This window comes from Dendrobium catenatum, unplaced genomic scaffold, assembly GCF_001605985.2.
Source record: "Dendrobium catenatum unplaced genomic scaffold, ASM160598v2 fragScaff_scaffold_807, whole genome shotgun sequence".
NCBI classification, from domain to species: domain Eukaryota; kingdom Viridiplantae; phylum Streptophyta; class Magnoliopsida; order Asparagales; family Orchidaceae; genus Dendrobium; species Dendrobium catenatum.
Window position 1 is genome coordinate 489,612 of NW_021319269.1, and position 20,170 is coordinate 509,781.

A 20,170-nucleotide genomic window follows, 5' to 3' on the forward strand; every position below is an offset into this window, starting at 1 on the left:
CCTGCATGATTGTGCTATAATACTGGTTTATTGATTTTTGATGTATTTATTTCTCGCATCTATCATTAATTTATGGATTTCAATATGATGTTTCTTACTTCTCGTTATTGATCATATTGAATCGTATTAGAGATAACTAATCATTGATGATATTGAAAGCCACTGATTCTATTTATTAAGCCAAGCATGTATATTGATTTCTTAAATCTTTTATTGAAAAAAATTTAACGAGTTTTGAATTTCTATTGGGTTTTGTAAGCTCATTATATGATTTTACTAATTTCAGATTAGGAATGGGGTCAGGATCATATAGAGTGAGATTGATTGAGATCATTATGTTCTTATTTTGATTTTGTACTATATTTTCTTTTATTCTTTTGTAATTAGGAGCTATTGATAGATTAATGATTGTTAGTGATCTCGTGGATATTGTAAATGTGATTTTGGTGAATGAATATAGTGAAATGTTTAATGGTGAATTATATTTAATTGCCTTTTTGTTGGATATTGAGTTATATGGATGATTTATAGAAGCTTTGGCAAATGATTAAAATGATAAAATAGATAATTCTTTCATTTTAGATCTTTGGGAGTAACATCTTCATTCTCTACCCGTCGGTGTAATTAGTTAATCGGTTATAGACTAATATTCATGATTATACCACTACTTTTTTTTATTTAAAAGGAAACTTATCGGTCTAGCCATATGTACACGATATTATGTTTTAATAGTCAACCCATAATAATTATAATGTTTGACTAACATTCAAGATCATACCATAAACTTTTTTATTAAAAGGAAACATGTCAGCTTACCCTCATATACAAGATATTATGTTTTAATAGTCAACACATAATAATGATAGTGTTCATATCTAGCCTTCATTGCTTATATGCAAATATCATATTTATCATATATCATGTATTTCATTTTCTTTATGCGATTCAATAACATGTATAAAATAAAATAATCTATAAAATGCAGAAAAAATTTATACGCTATTTATTAATTTTAGAAACTCATGACTATCAATTTATCCAATAAAATTGAATAATTTTATAGTCAAATTGCTCATAAAAGTTATATTTATCATATATAAAAAATTATACAGTGAAAGTTTGATAAATTGAAAGAAAATACTTTTTTTTTTATCAAATTGAGAGAGATTAAAATAATGAAATACAAAATCACTAAAAATAAAGGTATGATTCAGGTTACCAACCACGTTCATAAGAAATTTCGTAACAAGTCTGATGGAAGAAAATGGCTCGAGCAACTTTCTGTCTTCTCTCTCTCCTCCTCCCATATTCCTTCTTTCTTTCCTTCCCCGGCAAGGAAAATAAAATGGGGAAGCTGGTTGGAGGTAAGGGTTAATGAAATAGATAGAGATATTTTACTATTTTAAAAACTACTAATCTGATCTAGTACCACGATGCTTAACTTTTCAGTGCCACTGCACTCGCTACATGTGGCCTAGAGTAAAAGCGGATCCGTCTAACGCTATAGCACACTCCCCAAATTCTTTTTTTTCCAAAAAAAATTGAGAGCTCAATGCTGGGGCGCCACCACCTCGACTCCACAACAGTCTCAACGAGAATGCGCCATTAAGTACAATGCCACAGTACTGCACCTTGGAATTTTTAGAATTTTCAAATTAAATCATTTTATAAAATTCAAATTATGAGAATTTGATCTCTTAGTTAATGTCGATTAGCTTTCAAATATATTTCACATGCTTTATTAAAGCTCATATTGAGTTAGATTAGATCATTTTTATTGTCGATGAATTTGACAAGTCAAAACATTTAATTTAATTATTAGTTTATTAAAGTCATAATTCTTCTGATAAAAAAAAATGGAACACATTAACATCATACCAATATTGGCAGTTCCCTCTTATGGAAAAATAAAAGCTATGAAAGCAATTAAGAAAGTGGAGTGGAACCACTCCCTAATTAGCTCCAATCAAAGGAGTGATCAACTATACATGACTCTAATTAAGCCTAAACTAATTAAAAGAGAGAAACTCAGATTCAAATCCCATCTTATGGAAGGAAAATTAATGTTCCAAGATTCAAAATTTTAAATTCAGAATATCAAAGTTTAAAGTTATGAATTTAAACTTTAATTAACATTACAACTACATAATGCCCATATTAAGACTTTTTCTATAATGCATGATTGATGATGATTTCTTGGCCCTTGACTCCTTGATCATTTGATCTTAATCTTATGATGAGCCATCATAGCCATTGATTTTATTATATATTCTACTTGAAGTTTTGCATCAATTTTTATTCCTTATAATACACATAATAGAACAAATGTCTTGGATGTTCTTTTTTATTAAAGAAATATAGTTGGAAAAAATGACTTTCATATAAAATTACTTTCAATGAGAGAGAATATTTTATATGCATGAATTACTTATTGAAGTCAAAGTCCCATAAAATTGGTTTGAATTGGCTTAAACCATTTGTCATTCTTGCAAGAGGAGTCATGTGTGACAATAAATATTTATACTCCCATATGTTATTGGTTCAATCAATTCCTTCCCCGACGCACTCCTTTGATTCCGTCGATGCTTTCCTCAACGAGTCATGTTGCGAACTCCTCTTGTCCTCCACACATTGTTAGTCCTATTAATGCATTCCCCAATGAGTTTCGCCACGAACTCCCTTTTCTTTCACGTGTCTACGATCCTATCTATGCCTTCCTTAACGAGCTCAATCACATCCTCTTCTCCTTCACATGCGGCCAATCCCGTCGATGCCTTCATCAACCAGCTCCATCCCCAATCACTCATCTTTTAGTTATATGTTTCTTCTCACAATTTGCCTGTGGTGAACCTTCCACATCTCTAATATTTATAGTGACATCACACTTCTCCTAATTCAATCTCTTGTTGGTTTTGTAATGAGCAATCCATGAATTCAAAAGATTTCCCCTAATTGGTGGTAATTTTACCCAAAGCGAAATTTTCAAACATATTTCACCACGAAAAAAAAAAAAAACAGCGGATATTGCAATCAATTACATTTATTTTGAGGCATATAAAATCAAATTTCCCAAAAACTTTATTTTCGGACATTTCCTTATTTACAAAATAATCATCAATATTTATTATTAACAATAATAATTGGTGTCAATCTTCTTAAGATTTCACAAATGTTAATTTATATTTTGTTGTTTAAAACAAGCTTAATATAGAAGATTCACCCTATAGTTTGTAATTGAACTTTCTCTCTTCTTATTTTAAATCTCAACTCCAAATGATGACTAATGTTCACACTTTTCTTTGTTTTTCCATGCAGAGATTTAGGTTTCGCTTGGAACAGCTTTCTCACTGTTTTCAGAAAATAGTAAGAATTCCGTCCCAAACGAAGCCTTAAAAAGGGTGGGCCTATCAAGAAAAAGGAAAACAAAAGTTTTATTTATACATTGTTAAAAAAGAGGACATATATTAAATAAAATGAATCTCAATAAATTGTTAAAAAACATCAAATTTACGTATTTGCCATTCTCATACAGCCAAACATGTAAAAATTCTGATAAATTTATAAAGAGCCCATGAACAATTACATCCTACATTACAGAAAAAGAGAAACAAAAATAATAATAATAAAATTAAAATGTAAAGAATTGGTATCAGAAAAACTTGCAAAAGTACTTTGGTAGTATGATTATTGCATCTTATCAGATACTTGATCAGAAACTACTTCTGTTGCTGCACTTTGCTTTCAAAGAATTTTTTTTTTTACTGTATTCTGCTTCTTTCAAAGCTCCTTCCTTACATATGAAGACCAATTATGTCCAATTAGGAGTTCGATGTAGATGAGCTGTGTCTCTCTGTGTCTGAAGTGAAGTTTTCATCAATAGATTCATTAGATTGGTGTTCCTCTGCATCTGAAGCCTCTGAAACAAGCCATTTAAAGATATCATAACAAAAATTTCGCAATTATATAGACAAAGATATAATGAAAGAATATAAGGAAAGAGTACCAAAGAGGGATTTGATTGATCTTCGAGTTGATTTGCATGTTTTCTTCTTTAATTCAGCTGGAAGAGAAAGAAATGAAAGTACATATGAGGCAAGATGATAAATACAATTGAATCAAATGGATATTTGCTATTTGTATTAATTTGTTATCTAAGGCTTCGTTTTGGACAGTTTTTGGTCACCGTTTTTTTATTGCTTTCAAAAAATTTTTGTACCATAAAACTTTTTAGAAAACCATAAGAAAACTGCCCAATTGAATCCTAAGATAAAAATTTACAACTAATTACTTAGAGGAATAAGAACAGTGGAAGTGTCATTCCTTGAGATAGCAAGAAAGAAAATTCTAAAATCATTTATTCCAAGTATTAGCCAAGGAAACTATTATTTTGTATTTAGAAGATTTGAGGATCTTCATCAATGCCTTGATGTAAGCTTGAGATGCATGATGGGATAACAATTCACTGGTATCTGGCTTAAATCAATAAATTTCCAAATCTTCCAATTTGTTTGGCTACTAATAATAAGAAATTTTATACAATAAAAAATATAAATTCCTAAAATTGTAAATTATGAACAAACAATTTTTGCTATTCTTTCTTATTGAATCTGCAAAAAATTGAAGTGAAAACCGACTAAGGCTTCATTTGGGATCGCTTTTTTATTGCTTCTTAAAACAACTTTTTAGTTTAAAAATTAAAATTTTTATACCAGAAAGCTGATTTAAGAAGCACTAAGAAAGCAGTCCCAAACGAAGTCTAAGATAACCTAACTTAGGCTTAGTTTGGGATGGCTTTCTAGCTGTTTTGTAAAGTGGCTTTGTAGTACAAAAAATTTAATTTTTGTACTAAGAAGCCACGTTAAAAAGCAGGAAGAAAGTCATCCCAAATGAAGCCTTAATCCCTGAAATCACTATTGTAGTGATAGAAAAAAAGATGAACAATTAATTTGGATGCCTGTGTAGGGTTGTCAAAAAAGCAAAACAGCTCGTCTTTTTTACGAGAAAAAAACTCATGTTTGATTCATGTGTTAAGTAAGTAAATTGATATTCAATATTATTTTGAGCTCGTTTTCTTATCGAGCAGAACATACACAGAGTTATGTTCAATCATGTTTGGTTTGTTGTTGGCTTGATATATATATATATATATATATATCTATATATATATATATATATATCATAGACCATTCATCCCTTTTAGAACAAATGAAATCTAATCACATATCTAACTCTTACTAAATGAATAAAGGAGTTTATAGTTTACTTTTTAAAATATGTGTAATTTCGATGATTTAGAATCTTTGCCCCAGACAATTGACATTATTTTATACTATTCACAAATAAATTTATATTATATATTTAAGCTTAATTCGTTTCCTTAATTTGTAAATATTTTATACGTAATTTTAGTTAATAATAATATAATTTACAAATAAAATAAAAAAAAATTTTCCGGACTATTGATTTGTCTATCTAATAAATAGCAATTAAAAAGACAAATCGATACTTTAGTTCAAAAGATTCAGATCTTATGTGAAGTAAAATAAATGTTCATATTTAACTATTACTAAAATTTAATTAATTTCATTAATCATTTATTTCATTATTATTTCTCATTGTGACATTTTATGCATTAATTGAGATAAAGGGTCAAAGCATATATAGCTCCAATTTACTGATGGTCTAATAACTTAGTGAAGATATTCTCTCTCTCTCTCTCTCTCTCTTTATCTATATATATATATATATATGTATGTAAATTAAGAAATGATATTAAGGAAATGGATGGATTGAAGATAAAGTGATAGAAACAATAATTTAGCTGGTTTAAGAATGTATAATACAATCTAGTAAATATGCCTTTTAGAAGAGTTAATAAAATTAGTGTCAGAGTATTAGAAAGATAGTGATCAGACCTAATATAATAGGTATATAATTTATTCAAAATTATATGTGAAAGATAGATTCAACACCTCAGGTAGCATTAAATTAGAATGAATGAAAAATGAGTATTTATAAAACCAATAAGTTAATGATGATGATGATGATGATGATGATTTAGTTTTGGTCCGCAAAAGTTCCTACTTTGATCTATGATAAGAAACAACTCATAGATATTAATATTTTACTTGATAAATCTTTACAGGGAAATAATACAGAGTTGCAATAGATTCTTTGGATCGCCTAAATTGATATTTAACCGAAAGAACTGACCTTCAAAATCCATGACAAGTAGCTAGTTATATCAGACATGATATTTACGATTGAGTTATGTCCAAGAATAATTACTACGATTTCCAACTAGGGTAAATTGCTCTATGACACATTTAAGTTTCATACTTCCTAGCATTCCTATATTTCTTCAAGAAAATATGGAAGATACGGTTTACTTGTACCAAAAGATGACAGGAGAGAGTACTTACCTTTCTCCATGGTCCTGGTCTTGATGAAGATTGAGCTGGGGCTGCAGACTGTAATAATAGAAACAAACAGAGTTTGTGTAACTCATATGTGGGAGAATTTGCAAACATTAATTTAAAACAAATTTTACCTCTTCAAATTTTTCAAAGTTTTGGGTGTCCAATTCATCCTTGACATTTGGTATGAAGGCAGCTTCCATTTCATATAACCTATCCCATTCAACACCTTCAAACCAAGGATGATTCTGAAATTAAGGAGAACAATGATTAATTTTGGCTTCAGAGAGTAGATAAAAAGATAAGTTTGTGTTATATCGAATAGAAAGATAAATACCATTATCTCATATGCACCATTTGAGCCAAGCCTCTGATCTACATTGCATAAGAGCTTACTTATAAGGTCTTTTGCTAGTGGAGATAACTTAGCTTCATCAGGGAATTTCAGATGTGTTCTCCAGTTAACTATCTGAGAGTTGTTATTGGATAAAATGCATCAGATGTCACGAATCATGAAAATTATGAGGCATAACATACCAAAACGACCACAAGGATTCTTATCAGCAATGGCTTCATCATCTTAGATAAAATTGAAAAATACATCAAACTTCACTATCATAGATAGTTTGAAAGCTACATCTAGGTCCATTCATTGATTGGAGATGATATAAAAGAAGAATGATTGATACATAGTTAGAAAAAAATGTTAGCTAATAACTACAAGAAATTGTTTGTAAGTACTCCACTTCAATTGGCTACAACAACAAGTTTTTATCCTACTACGTGGGGTCAGCTACATAATCCATTTTCTATATTGTATCCTATTAAGAAACAAATTCTTTTTAAATCTAATAAAAAAAATATATCATTTCTACTATTTTCTAACCAAATCTTTTTAGGTATACATCTACTTCTCTTAACACAGGCCACATCTAATACATCTGCTCTAAATTCAATACCTAACATAACCCTCCACTTTTCTCATCCAGAGTTTGAGACCTAACAATGACAGTATTTCCGCTTCAATTGCCTATGATCAATAAGCAAAACTAGCAGTTTTGTCCAGCAAAAAGGAAAAATTAAGTATTTTCTTTTTATTAGAAATGCATTCCCCTGAGAAATGGACATGAGCTGTTTCAATCACCATGTTATCAAGTTTAGGGGAAAATATGTTTCAGGATATGACTTTTTTCCTTCAACTAGCTTAGTTATTTCGTTAAATCTTCTCTACTTTTGCTCTAGAATAATGATATGGTCATAGTCATAGAGATAAGCTTGCTTTCATAGTAAATTAGATTGGAGTTATTCTGTAGAACAAGCCTACACCTTTATGGTGGTCTAGTTCCTCACTTTAGTAACCTAATGTTCAAATGATAGTATGAAACATCGTCTTGTAGAACTTTATTTGAACAAAAAATGGAAACTCAAGATTTTCAACCAATAAAATTATCATTCATCTTATAGGTTTGTGACTACATATGACATCATATTGTGAAGTTAGTCATCTCTGAGAACTTTCCTTTTATGCCGTTTGCCAAGATTACATAATTTCTCAAAAACTTCATGAATCTTACATTAGGTTTTCGAGTTACAAACTTACGTGGAAATCTTCTATTTCTCCGAATTTCATAACTAGCATGCAACTATAAAAGGAACATTTATTTGTTTCGCTTGTGAATTATTTTGTTGGTAAAAACGGTTATCATTACGTTATGATACCTTCCTGCATGTAGTCATAGGTTCATCAGAATAAAATGGAGGATAGCCGACAAGCATCTCATACATTATAGCTCCAAGCGACCACCTGCATTCAAAATAAGAAGATGCTAAGAATTTGCATGTCATAGCAGATCAAATGGAAACTAAGATTTTACCAATCACAGATTGGTAAAATCTTAGTCTTCGTTTGGAATTTCTTTCTTATTGCTTCTTAAAACAGCTTCTAATTTTTGTACTAAAAAACTGCTTTAAGAAGCAGTCCCAAACGAAGCCTTAGTTTTGTAATTTTGCATTTCCGTCACATTCGGCAAAAAAATAAAAAATAAAAAAGTTTTTACCAATCACATTCCATTGCATAACCCTTCTTCAACAAAACTTCCGGAGCAATATAATCAGGTGTACCAACAGTTGAGTAAGCCTGCAATTTTTCTATGTCATGGATCTATACATGGAAGCAGATTTGCCAAGAAATACACTAGAATTTGTTCAATACTCTATTAAGTTTTGAACTCATAAATTATAAAAAAAAAATTATTATCATATGCTGTATAGTTTGAATAACACTGGAACTTAAGCAGTGTTTTAAGTTCCATCTAATGTATTTTGGAGGTTCCAAGTTCTGGTCATGAAAATCATCAACCTATTAATGAAAGGGCAGCGTTGCGTACATCTATTTCTTCCTAAATATTGCATAATCGGTAGCTTCATGCATTTGATATATACTTTTTCATAATATACAATTCGAATAAATACAAAAAAAAAACCCTTAGTGATGAGCTTTTACAAGTCACTGGGAATTAAGTGTCATAGTTTGGTGGAAACTAAAACATTAAGATGGATGAGTGGTGAAAGGGAAAGATGAGAAATAGCAATAGATGAGAGATGGTGGGAGTAAAACTCATAGAAAATATGGCAATAAAAAATAGACCTAGGTAATTTGATCAAATATGTATGGGGCAGATGATGCAATCAAAAAGATTACTAGACATAATTAATACACAAGGAAAACAATTGGACTAAAAGAAACATAATTAGAAATTGTGCAAAAAAACTTGCATATAATACAATTAACACCTCATGTTATACTTGTTAGGACTAATGAAGGAACATTTGTAAAGATGACCTCCAACGTTTAGGATAAAACTAATTTTCCAACAAAAGAGTATGCATAATTGAAAATTGCACTAAAATTTTGAAGCACTCTATGTTTCAAGAATTCATTAGATTAGCCCAAGAAATGAGCAGTTTGAAAAATTAATCCGTGATAATATTTTGCACATATGAATGAAGTATCTCTAAATGTTTGAGCTAACAAATACAAGTATGCGATAGGATGTGGATGCAGAATTTGTGAAAATTTATGGCTGAAATCTGATTTCAGCAAACAAGAAATTGGAAAACTAGAGAAAGAACTCAGAATAATACTTTTTTTTATTCAAAATAGCTATAAAAGAAGGACAAGATACAATTGGAGAAGAAGATCCAACTCTCCCAAATCTCTAGCAACTGGCTAGAGCCCAATCAACCTTAAGAACAATCTAAATTCAGCAAATAACATTATATTTCTGAAATCACCCAATTGTTAGCCTTAAATAGGCTCCCCTAATTTTCTCCCAAATCAGCCCCTTTTCCTAAATAATTCCCTCTTATATTTGAATTCAGATTAGATCTCTTGCCCTAAATAATTTCCTTCCAAATGTAATTAAAACTTTCATAAACAACCCCCCATTGATTTCTTCTTGCTTTCTCTAAATATTTCCCTCTTAATTTTGAATTCAAATTAGATCTCTTGCCATAAATAATTTCCTCTCAATTGTAATTAAAACTTTCACAAATAATTCCACTTTGATTGAAAACCTTCCTAAACAACTCCCTCTTGATTAGGAAACTTTCTAACTCCCTCCCAATCAAATCCGCCAGTTAATCAATACTCTCCTCCCAAAGTGCCACTTTATCCTTAAGGTGGAACGAAGGAAACTGTTGTTGAAGCACTGGATTGAAAAATGGACTGTCACTGGGTCGAATGATCCTTGCCTGCAACATCTCCTTGATTAATCTCTCAATCTCTTAATTCAAGATTTAGGGATGCTGATGCAGGCGAACACTGATAGGCATGCTCGCATTCCCGCGAAGGAGACAACCCTTGAACTGGCTGGAACACCCATTGATATTATTGTAGGGGTGGTTGAACCATGCCTGGTTCTTTTATCTTCTCCCCATCTTTTTCTCCATCTAAATTCTGCAACTCTATCAAAAATCTCACTCTTCACCCTTTCCCCTCCTTGGAAGTAACTCTAAAGGTGGAATCTCATTTTCTTCCCCCAACATTTCCACTTCTTGATCTTACCTCTCCTTATCGGATTAGGATTTTCTCCACTCCCTTGGTCGCCAGTGGCTCACCCCGCCTCCGACGATGTTGTTTTGGTTTGAAGCTCGAGCATGTTCCTCACCATCTCTTCCATGATGGTAAACTTCTCATCAATCTTCTCATGAATGGCTGAAAATTACTTTTTGAAATATGAAATCTTTTCTATAAAATCATATTTCAATTGTCTGATCTTCCCTTCCAGCACTTCTACCTTTCTACATGCCTAGGCGGTTCTAGGCTCTAAACATCAAAAGAAACAACAAAAAACAGCAACTTTGGTCTTTCAACAGCAAAATCAGCAAGGTAGAAGGAACAAACGTAACAAAAATCAGCAAGGAAGACTTATATTTCAACCCAGGACACGGCTCAGATACCTATTTGATAGGAAGCAGATGCAGAATTTATGAAAATTTATAGCTAAAATATGATTTCAGCAAAGCAAAAATTGGAAAACTAGAGAAAGAACTCACAACATTTTTTTATTAAAATAGTTATAAAAGAAGGATAAGATACAATTGGATCTTCAATTGGAGAGGAAGATCTGGCTCTCTCAAATCCCTAGCCACCGGCTAGAGCGCATTCAACCTAAGAACAATCTAAATTCAGCAAATAACATCATAATCGTGAAATCACCCTATTGTTAGCCTTAAATAGGCTCCCCTAATTCTCTCCCAAATCAGCCCCCTTTCCTATATAATTTTCTCTCATATTTGAATTCAAATCAAATCTCTTGCCCTAAATAATTCCCTCTCAATTGTAATTAAAACTTTCCTAAACAATTTCCCCTTCATTTCTCATTCCTTTCCCTAAATAATTCCCTCTTAGATTTTGAATTCAAATTAGATCTCTAGCCCTAAATATTTCCTCCCAATTGTAATTAAAACTTTCCTAAACAATTCTCATTTGATTAAGTATCTTCCTAAACAGCTTTCTCTTGATTAAAAAATTTTCTACTTCACTTCCAATTAAATCGGACGGTCCATCACTATAATGACAAGGTATTGATTTTTATTTTCATGTTCCTAGAAGGAGAATCAAAATCAAATATAACATCAAAATATAGGATAAAGTTGATCAGAAACTAGCATGTAAATTACCAATGTTCTTCTGTTCCTCTGCCAGTGTTGTAATTGCTCTTGTTGTGTGCGCTTGGGAGTTGATAACTTTCTTTCATTTTGCAAGGAGCCAGTACTGTAGTTTTTTTCAAGAGTACATTCCCTTTCGTTAAAATAACTAGAGTCTAAAGGCTTGCATAGCCCAAAATCAGACAACTTCAGATGACCATTTCTATCCAGTAAAAGATTATCAGGCTTGATATCTCTGTAATACAAAAAGAAAAGACATAAGAATTTGAACAAATGCAGCAGGTACTGGAAGAATATTTCATGGCACATTATGTTTCAGCAAACCTGTGAATGTAATTGTGCTTGTGAATAGATTCAATAGCAAGAACAGCCTCTCCTATATAAAATCTGGCCTCATCCTCAGTCAATGTATCCTTCCGCATAAGCAATGTCATCATGTCCCCACCAGGTAGATACTCCATTATGAGGTATAAGAAGTCACTGTCTTGAAATGAACAATAAAGTCTAACAATACAATTACTATCAACCTCTGCAAGAATGTTTCGCTCAGCTCTTACATGTTCAACCTAGTCACAATTTCACAGGCAAATCTCAGACACGAACTATAAGAAGTTCATTAACATTGATGTAATATACCTGGCCTCGTCTTAGCATCTCTGATTTCTTGAGTTTCTTCATTGCATATATAGTACCCGTTGCCTTCTCCCTAACAATTCTAACCTGCATTATAAATTTGAAACAAATGACAAGCAGCAACAACAACAACAACAAGCCTTTATCCCACTACGTGGGGTTGGCTACATGAATCCTTTTTCTCCATTGTGTCCTATTAAAAGTCAAATTCTCATTTAAATCTAATAGAGAAATGTCATTTCTAATATTTTCTAACCAAGTCTTTTTAGGCTTGACTCTACCTTTCTTAACATAATTCAAATCTAATACCTCTACTTTCCTAACCGGGTCAGAAGGCCGCTGTTTTATGTGACCAAACCATCTAAGGCGACTCTCTCTAATCTTATCTTCTACTGGAGCTACTCCAACCTTTTCACGTGAATGCTCATTAATTGTTGATTACCAATGGCATGCTCTTTTCTTAAAAAAGCTAGGAACAAATGGAGAACCTTCACATAACTCCACGTTTGCATACTCCAAGGTCATTAAATATGAATCTGAATCATATAGATAGCTTTGAAAAAGGCATTGGATAACTATATAATTTGTTTTCAAAGGATTCATAAAGAGTTTGATACTTTATTTAGCAGATAATAGTTTTTCATTGCCAACAGTTAAAAAAACTTATCTTTTAACTTTGCAAATATAAATTTATTTAAAATTCACTTTGAATGATATTTTTTTTAAAGTACATAAACATAGTTTAACTAATTCCTAAAATAATTTAGAGCTTAATATAACATATATTTAGTTTACCTGAAATAACTTTGGACTAATTGTAATTTTTTATAACTAGTCTTATAATCAACTTTACATACGCAAATATTTAATTTATTAGCTCAAGTTTCACTGATTTTTAACATCAATAAGTATATCCATAATATAATTAATTTTAAGTACTACATTGATTTCTCACTTTTGCCAAACTAAACAATTCATAAAATTTCTAGATTACGAAATATAACAAGTAATTCCTTGATTTTCATAAAACATATTTATAAACAAATGACATCTAATGAATCTTTAACTAATCCATAAATATTTTACAGCATGTGACATAAATAAACAAGCAGTTTTTTTTTTTTATCAAACCAATTTATTTTGCCAAAGTATATTTCTCTTACATAAACTCAGACATACGTAGGTAACATAATAGCAATTCATTTTCTACTAAGAATTTTTTGCATTTTATTATCACTTGTATGAAATGTGGGCAAAATCATATAAGATCAAAAATAAAGAAGTAAATCATGAGTACCATTGCATAAACTTATCAAGCTGTCAAACGCATAACTACACATGAGTAGGAAGTAAGCATAACTTTTAAATTGACTTCTCATTAGAAAATTTAAGATGACAAATATTTCTAAACATCCAGCAGCTAACATCCTAAGCATAGAATTAATGAAAATAAGTTTAACAAATGAGTTAAACTATTACTATAATGCCTAGACACGAACATGGTGACATTGACACAACATTGATACGGGACACATCAATTATTGAAAATATAAGACACTGAAACGGGTTGGACATGGTATTATAACTTTTATATCTTAAAATTAGTGTATAAAAATTGAGTAAGCAAAATATTAAGAATAATTGAGATATAATAAGTTATTTAACTAGGATTTTTTATTAAAATGATTAATAATAGGATTTCAATAGTCGGCCATAGATTTTGTGCCAGGCATCGAGAGGGGAGATGCCAATGTCATCGAGAGTCGGGTATCAATGTAATGTAATGGGAATTGATGATGTTGAGGTGACGTCGGCGTCCATATGGAGATGACGTTGGACAAATATGAGATTTAGAGATGGTGTGGAGTCGTGATGTGGGTGTAGAAATTGCTGGTGTCGAGCGTCAATGCAAGTCAACATCAGACTTCGATGTTGAGAAGTTTTTGAAACACTGATGTTGTGATGGCGCCGAACGTCAATATTGAGATGACATCGTGTGTTATTATAAAACTCTATTCATAAGCCGTTAAAGATGAATGAAAATAGGAATGTTCAAGGAATGGGGCATTGAGCACAAACGATTAATTTAGGGGTGTGGAGAGGAACAAGAAATTTAGTTTTTATATTTTTAATAAATAAACATTTGAAGTATAAGAAATTATATTTAAAAATTTCATAAATATTTAAGACACTAGTGTCTAATTTTTTTAAATATATTTTTAATCGGACATGTCTTTGGCAGTTCCGACACGTAACAAACACGAGTCGTATCCGATATGTGTCAGACACTGCATACCTCTTTTAGTAGAAGTGTCGGTGCAACATAGTAAAATATCTACCTATATTAGGATTCCTTTGCTTCAACTCCTCTTCTCTTTCCAGCACACTCCAGATTTTCCTTAGTTCAAAACTGAGTAAAATGAGCTCCTACAGGATGGATTTCCCTTGATTAACCATCCTTGATGCTAATCCTCCTTAGGTTTATCCACTTATTGTTTTTTACCACACAAGACCTTTGAATTCGTTTTCTTAAACTTAGCATGGCAAAAGATGGTCATGGAAGTACTGAGGTGTTGCTTTGGAAGATTTAGGGGATGTTTGGATGCATTTAGGATTTAGTAAATTCTGTAAATATGATTTTAACAAATACTGTGGGCTAAATCATGAAAATTATTTAGTATGAAACATTTTAAATCTACTTCAATCCAAGTAAATTATTTGTCTATTTGTGATAGGTATTAAATCTAGTTAAATCTAAGTAAATTGTTTGTCCATTTAATCTAGGATTTAAGGATTTATATGATTGGTACATCTTATTATATTTACTTTGAGACTAATTAAATCATGATTATTATAACTAAACATCTCAATTGATAATTACTTAGTAATTGATTAAGCTAATTAAATTATAACTCAAGACAAATTATATAAACAAAGAGTATCAACTAACTTGAGATAATAAATTTTTAATTAACCAATATAAATTATGAAGATTAATTTCATTATGAAGGTGAGACTTGTATATTTAAGTTAAATCTGCCTAATACGAAGATTTATTAAATATAAGGTTTAAGGATAAAAAGAGGAGAAAAGGGATTTACGGTTTTGTAGGATTTAAAATGTTCTTTTACACCAATTGATAGGATTTAGTTTAGATCATTCCTAAATCTAGCTACCAAATAGCCCCTAAAGGCAGTTAAATTTTAAGAAAAAGTTAATTAAAATTCACTGGACAAGGGGACAAAAGTTTGAATATGCATTGGCCACTTGTACAGATGATTCAATCAATCGAATATATGATTGATGGTCTTACGTCAGGAAGAATGAAATCTTATTGGTTAAACTTTAATCTCCTTTTATGAATTCTACTAATCATTTTCATCTCATAATTATGATTAGTAAACTAAATTTAATATAAGTTATGTTAGTTAGGAAGAATGAAAATCTTATTGGCCATTACAAAATTATTTGATTTTATCTCTGTGAAATAATTTCTATAAATAAGAAATAATTATTTGTATCCATAATTGAATATTGATTATTGAATCAATCCAAATTGTTTGTAAGGTATAGCTTAATTCAAAGTCAATTGCGTTACTAATTTGAACAGGAGGGTGGATAGGGTATCATTCACTGGCACATTCGTGAAGAAAAACAATCTATTAGTGTTGAATTCCCTTTCTAAAGCAAGATAGAAATGTACATAACTAGAAAGGAAAAACAATTTTAACGAAGTATACCTCACCAAATGCACCTTTGCCTATCATTATCAGTAAATCAAAATCATCAACTCCCATTTTATGCCTCTGAAGTCTCATGTACTCCGTCTCCTTTCTTTCCAATTTTTTGAGGATGCTATTCTGCTCTTCTTTGGACATGTTAGCATCAGCCAAATTTCTCTCGAGAATGTATCGTCTGTTGGCGAAATAAAAATAGAACCTGTTAGTACCATAATAGATTCCCCGCTTTATGTAAGTGGCTTTTTTTCACAGTCCATCATATCATAAAAATGTCATAAGAAGTACAACTGTCATCTACATTGTACCATCATTATTAAAAAATAGTAGAAATTTTAGCTAATAAAGAAAATAAATGCTGGGAAAGTTCAATATGTGAAGCTACATTTAGACCAAGGATTGGATATCAATAAATAATAGGTAAATTGTAAAGTCTAGAAATAACAAGTCAGCCTCCAATCTGTAGAGAACCCAAGATAGAGTGACACAAAAATTTTCCCTTTAACATAGAGTGTAGACAACAATAACATCAAGCCTTTATCCCACTATGTGGGGTCGGCTACATGAATCCTTTTTCTCCATTGTGCCCTTTAACATAGAGTGTAGAATGGAGAAAATTGTTTTTTTTCTTCATATTACAGTACAATATAATTCATATGATTTGAAAGAAACATAAACATATACATCAGTGTTTAACTAATAAAGCTAGTTGTATAATTGCGCCATATTTGCAATGAACAAGGACTTGAAAAGACAGCTCAAAGAAATTATTCATTTTACATTTTATTTCTTATCATATTCTTTTCTCATGGCAATTCTTCTAGTTGATAAGGCTAGAGAGGAAGTTGAAGGTAAACTCAAATTACGGAAGTAAACCTTAGAGTCTAGAGGTTTTCATTTGAGTAGATCTAAAACTGAATACTTAGAGTGTAATTTTAATAGTAATAGATCTAGTGGGGGTTTGTGACTCTGAGCGATCAAGTCATTTATAAGTGTACTCATTTTAGATATCATGTGTTTATTGCTCAGAGTGATGGTGAAATACATGGGGTTATTATTAATAGAATTCAAGTTGGATGGTTGAAGTGGAGAAATGCTTCGGGTTTGTTGTGTGATAGAAAAGTACTACTCAAACTTAGGAAAAAAATTTATAAGTTGGTGGTAAAACCTGCAATGCTTGATGGCACAAAATGTTGGCCATTAAAAGAGAAGCATAATATTAAGTTAAGTGTTTTTGAGATGAGGATGTTCAGGCCAGTGAATGAGTGGATTTACTTTTAGAGATTGGATACGAAATAAGCATATCCGTGAAAAGGTTGGAACAACTCCAGTGAGAGATAAGATTAGAGAGAGTTACCTTAGATGGTTTGGTCATGTAAAACGGCGGCCTTTCGATGACCCTGTTAGGAGAATAGATGTATTGGATTTGGCCCATATTAAGAAAGGTAGATGTAGGCCTCAAAAGACTTGGTTAGAAAATATTAGAAATGATCTTTCTTTATTAGATTTAAATGAGAATTTGACTCTTAACGGGACACAATAGAGAAAAAAGATTCATGTAGCCGACCCCACGTAGTGGGATAAAGGCTTGATGTTGCTGTTATTGTATTCTTTTCTCATGGCTAATCCTCTCTTCACTATCTAATATATGCTACATCAAGTTGAGTTAGAGCGAGTTTAGCTTGACTCAAGATCAGAATGTTCATGTTCATGTAGATTTGAATTCAGCTCGAAATTGAATTATCATTCAAGTAGAGCGGGCTCAACTTGAAGCAAATCAATTTCTAAGCCAATCTCAAAATCATGTCAAGTTGGTGAAAAATTACAACACATGATTTAAATTTCATTCGAGCTCAATTTCAAGCTAGCTTGAAATAATTAGAAACTATTCAATACATAACATATATGATTATATTTATTTATCTTAATATTTACAATTAAAATTAAAATAATACAAATAAATACAAAAAATCCTTAAATACAACAAATATAAAATAAATCACATGTAAACTAAGCTAGTCCTTAATGTAGGTATACTGACATTAGCAGCATATCATGATGAAATCACAGAAAAGTACTTTAAAAGCATGGACAAATATTGCAGGAGAAATTTAATTATCTGTGATTGAAATATAATTTTTTCAATATGACAATTTTTTAGGTGCCTTGCAAATGAAGTCATTTATGAAAAGTTTATGGAAAGATTTTTTGCGACAGAAATCACTAGAGTTATTTATGGAAAGAATACAATAATCGTTGATTTTTTTTTTAATTTTGAAAATTGTTGCATTACCATCATCATCATTAAACAAGTTGATTACCATCATGATCATCTCTTAAATTTGAGAGAATTTAAACATCAATTCTACTATGCAAATAAATAAGGAAATGCTATTTTTCTACGTAAACAACGTGCCTTCATCATCATCATCTTCTTCTTCTTCTTCAATTACGGGAGGGGCAATTAAGGAAGAAATTAAATATCATGGGAACAATGATATGAAATATGTCCCCTTGCATGCAAACATGATTTTACATACTCAGAATAATGGTGGAACATTCTCCCATTTCCTCCATTTTCTATTAAGGCTCCAATACAAGGGAGTTTGGATGGTTTACAATCAATTATCTCTTTAATTAAGCAAGATAACAATCAATTATATATTTAAATTATGAGAACTTTCGACTTTTCTATTACCAGTAGAAATTATGTGGTAATGTGTAATTTAATATTTATAATATTAGAAAATCAAATTGGGTTGAATCATAAATTTGGGTTGCTTGTATGCAAAGGAAAATGTAAAGCTTTGTGGCTTTCGCTTATTAGGCTACTTTGGTGAGTACGTATAGAATTTATTTATATTTTTATGTTGTTGTTCTTATGAATTCTATTACTTTTCTTTTGTAATGTTTATTGTTCTTCATTTATACCCCTCTTCATTCATGTTTTTGCTTGGTCTTCATTCCATTTTATAGCATGACCTCGCTGCATATAAAAGAATGCCATAAATCTACATCAATTTCCTAATGTTTTACCTTTAACCTCCAAAAGACAGCGGAAGCAAGTAACACAAAAATTATAATGCGTACCTTTCCCTCCGTTCCTTCAAGCTCCTCATTTGCTCTTTATAGTGAGTTTCTATATACTGTTTCGCAGCAGCAACCCTCTGTTTGGTAGCATTTGAAGGTTCCTCATCAATGGGAGGTTCATTCCCATCCTTTCCATCATCTTTCTTTTTATTGCTGAACTTTGCCCTGTCTTTATTCCGAAACTTATGAAACCAGCTCCTGGCAGCATCCATCCCCCACCACTTCACAAAGATAAATATCAAATGAATTTTTATTCGACTCTTTCTTCCGGAAAACAAAACCCTAGCCTCGTTCCGCAATATCAATGAGCCAATCTACACCAACGAAGCCGTATTTTTTCCAACTCACGAAATCGATCTATCCGCTTCCACAATCGCAGAAAACATCATTGTTTCCTACCCAAATCTCATTCCCCTTCTCGAAATCGAGAAGGAAGCGGGAAAGGAGGAGAGGCGTGGAAGAAGAAACAATAAGAAGAGAAGAGAAGCAATGAAAAAAAAAAAGGGAAGACAGATAAATCGGAGCTGGAGAATCCAGAATACCGCTGGAATAAAAATGGCAGCAATTGCAAACCCTAAAAATGGGGTGAGAGAGCCCGTCGCCGACCGCCATTTTCGCGCCTTTACCTGTTAGAGTCTCTCCCAAATCAACGAAAGCAACGAACACTTCCTCCCTCTCTTCGACCATTTTCTCTCTCTATCTCTCTACGGTGCACGCTTAGAAGTGTATGATTCGCTCAGTTTGGTTTAATTTAGTTTGACGTTACGCTTGATTTGGAAATATTAGGCTTTATACCGTTGCAACAATTTTAAAAATTATATAGAGGGATTTTGAGATTATTACGTGTGTGGATAGAAAATTTTTAAGTTTTGTCTTTGGGAATAGTGAAATCTCAGTGGTGAACAGTAAAAACGTAACACAAAGACAAAATCGGACGAATCTCTTTGTCTGGCCTAATAATTTCTCTACATTATGAGTAGGGGTGTCAATATTTGACACGACACGAAAACCCGACCCGGAAAATCAGTGCTGAACCCGACCCGATTTCAAAACGGGTCGGGTCCGGGTTCCAGAAATCGACCCGTTTCAAAAAACGGGTCGGGTTCGGGTTGACCCGGCGGG

General features: G+C 31.6%; 1 protein-coding gene and 1 long non-coding RNA gene across 2 annotated transcripts; both read right to left on the minus strand.

Moving 5' to 3' along the window:
- Positions 1 to 3,541: 3,541 nt before the first annotated feature.
- Positions 3,542 to 4,081, minus strand: LOC114580136. The gene is made up of 2 exons (XR_003701427.1): positions 4,004 to 4,081; positions 3,542 to 3,916 (listed from the first exon to the last, which is right to left on the minus strand). It is a non-coding gene; the product is annotated as an uncharacterized LOC114580136 (long non-coding RNA).
- A 1,965-nt stretch (positions 4,082 to 6,046) lies between these two features.
- LOC110104130 (serine/threonine-protein kinase 38-like) lies at positions 6,047 to 19,782 on the minus strand. The gene is made up of 11 exons (XM_028696674.1): positions 19,675 to 19,782; positions 19,049 to 19,269; positions 15,962 to 16,136; positions 12,225 to 12,308; positions 11,913 to 12,154; positions 11,601 to 11,823; positions 8,474 to 8,553; positions 8,136 to 8,220; positions 6,754 to 6,885; positions 6,551 to 6,664; positions 6,047 to 6,470 (listed from the first exon to the last, which is right to left on the minus strand). The coding sequence occupies exons 2-11, from the start codon at positions 19,258 to 19,260 to the stop codon at positions 6,327 to 6,329; spliced, it is 1,491 nt and encodes a 496-aa protein (XP_028552507.1). The 5' UTR covers positions 19,261 to 19,269; positions 19,675 to 19,782; the 3' UTR covers positions 6,047 to 6,326.
- Positions 19,783 to 20,170: the final 388 nt, after the last annotated feature.

Coding starts and splice junctions, on each gene's coding strand:
- LOC110104130 (XM_028696674.1), bottom strand. CDS start 19,260: ATGGATGCTGCCAGGAGCTGGTTTCATAAGTTTCGGAATAAAGACAGG. Junction 8,554..11,600: donor AGAGGAACAGAAGAACATTG/GTAATTTACATG, acceptor GAAAAATTGCAG/GCTTACTCAACTGTTGGTAC. Junction 8,221..8,473: donor TATGCAATGGAATGTGATTG/GTAAAAACTTTT, acceptor TTTTGAATGCAG/GTGGTCGCTTGGAGCTATAA.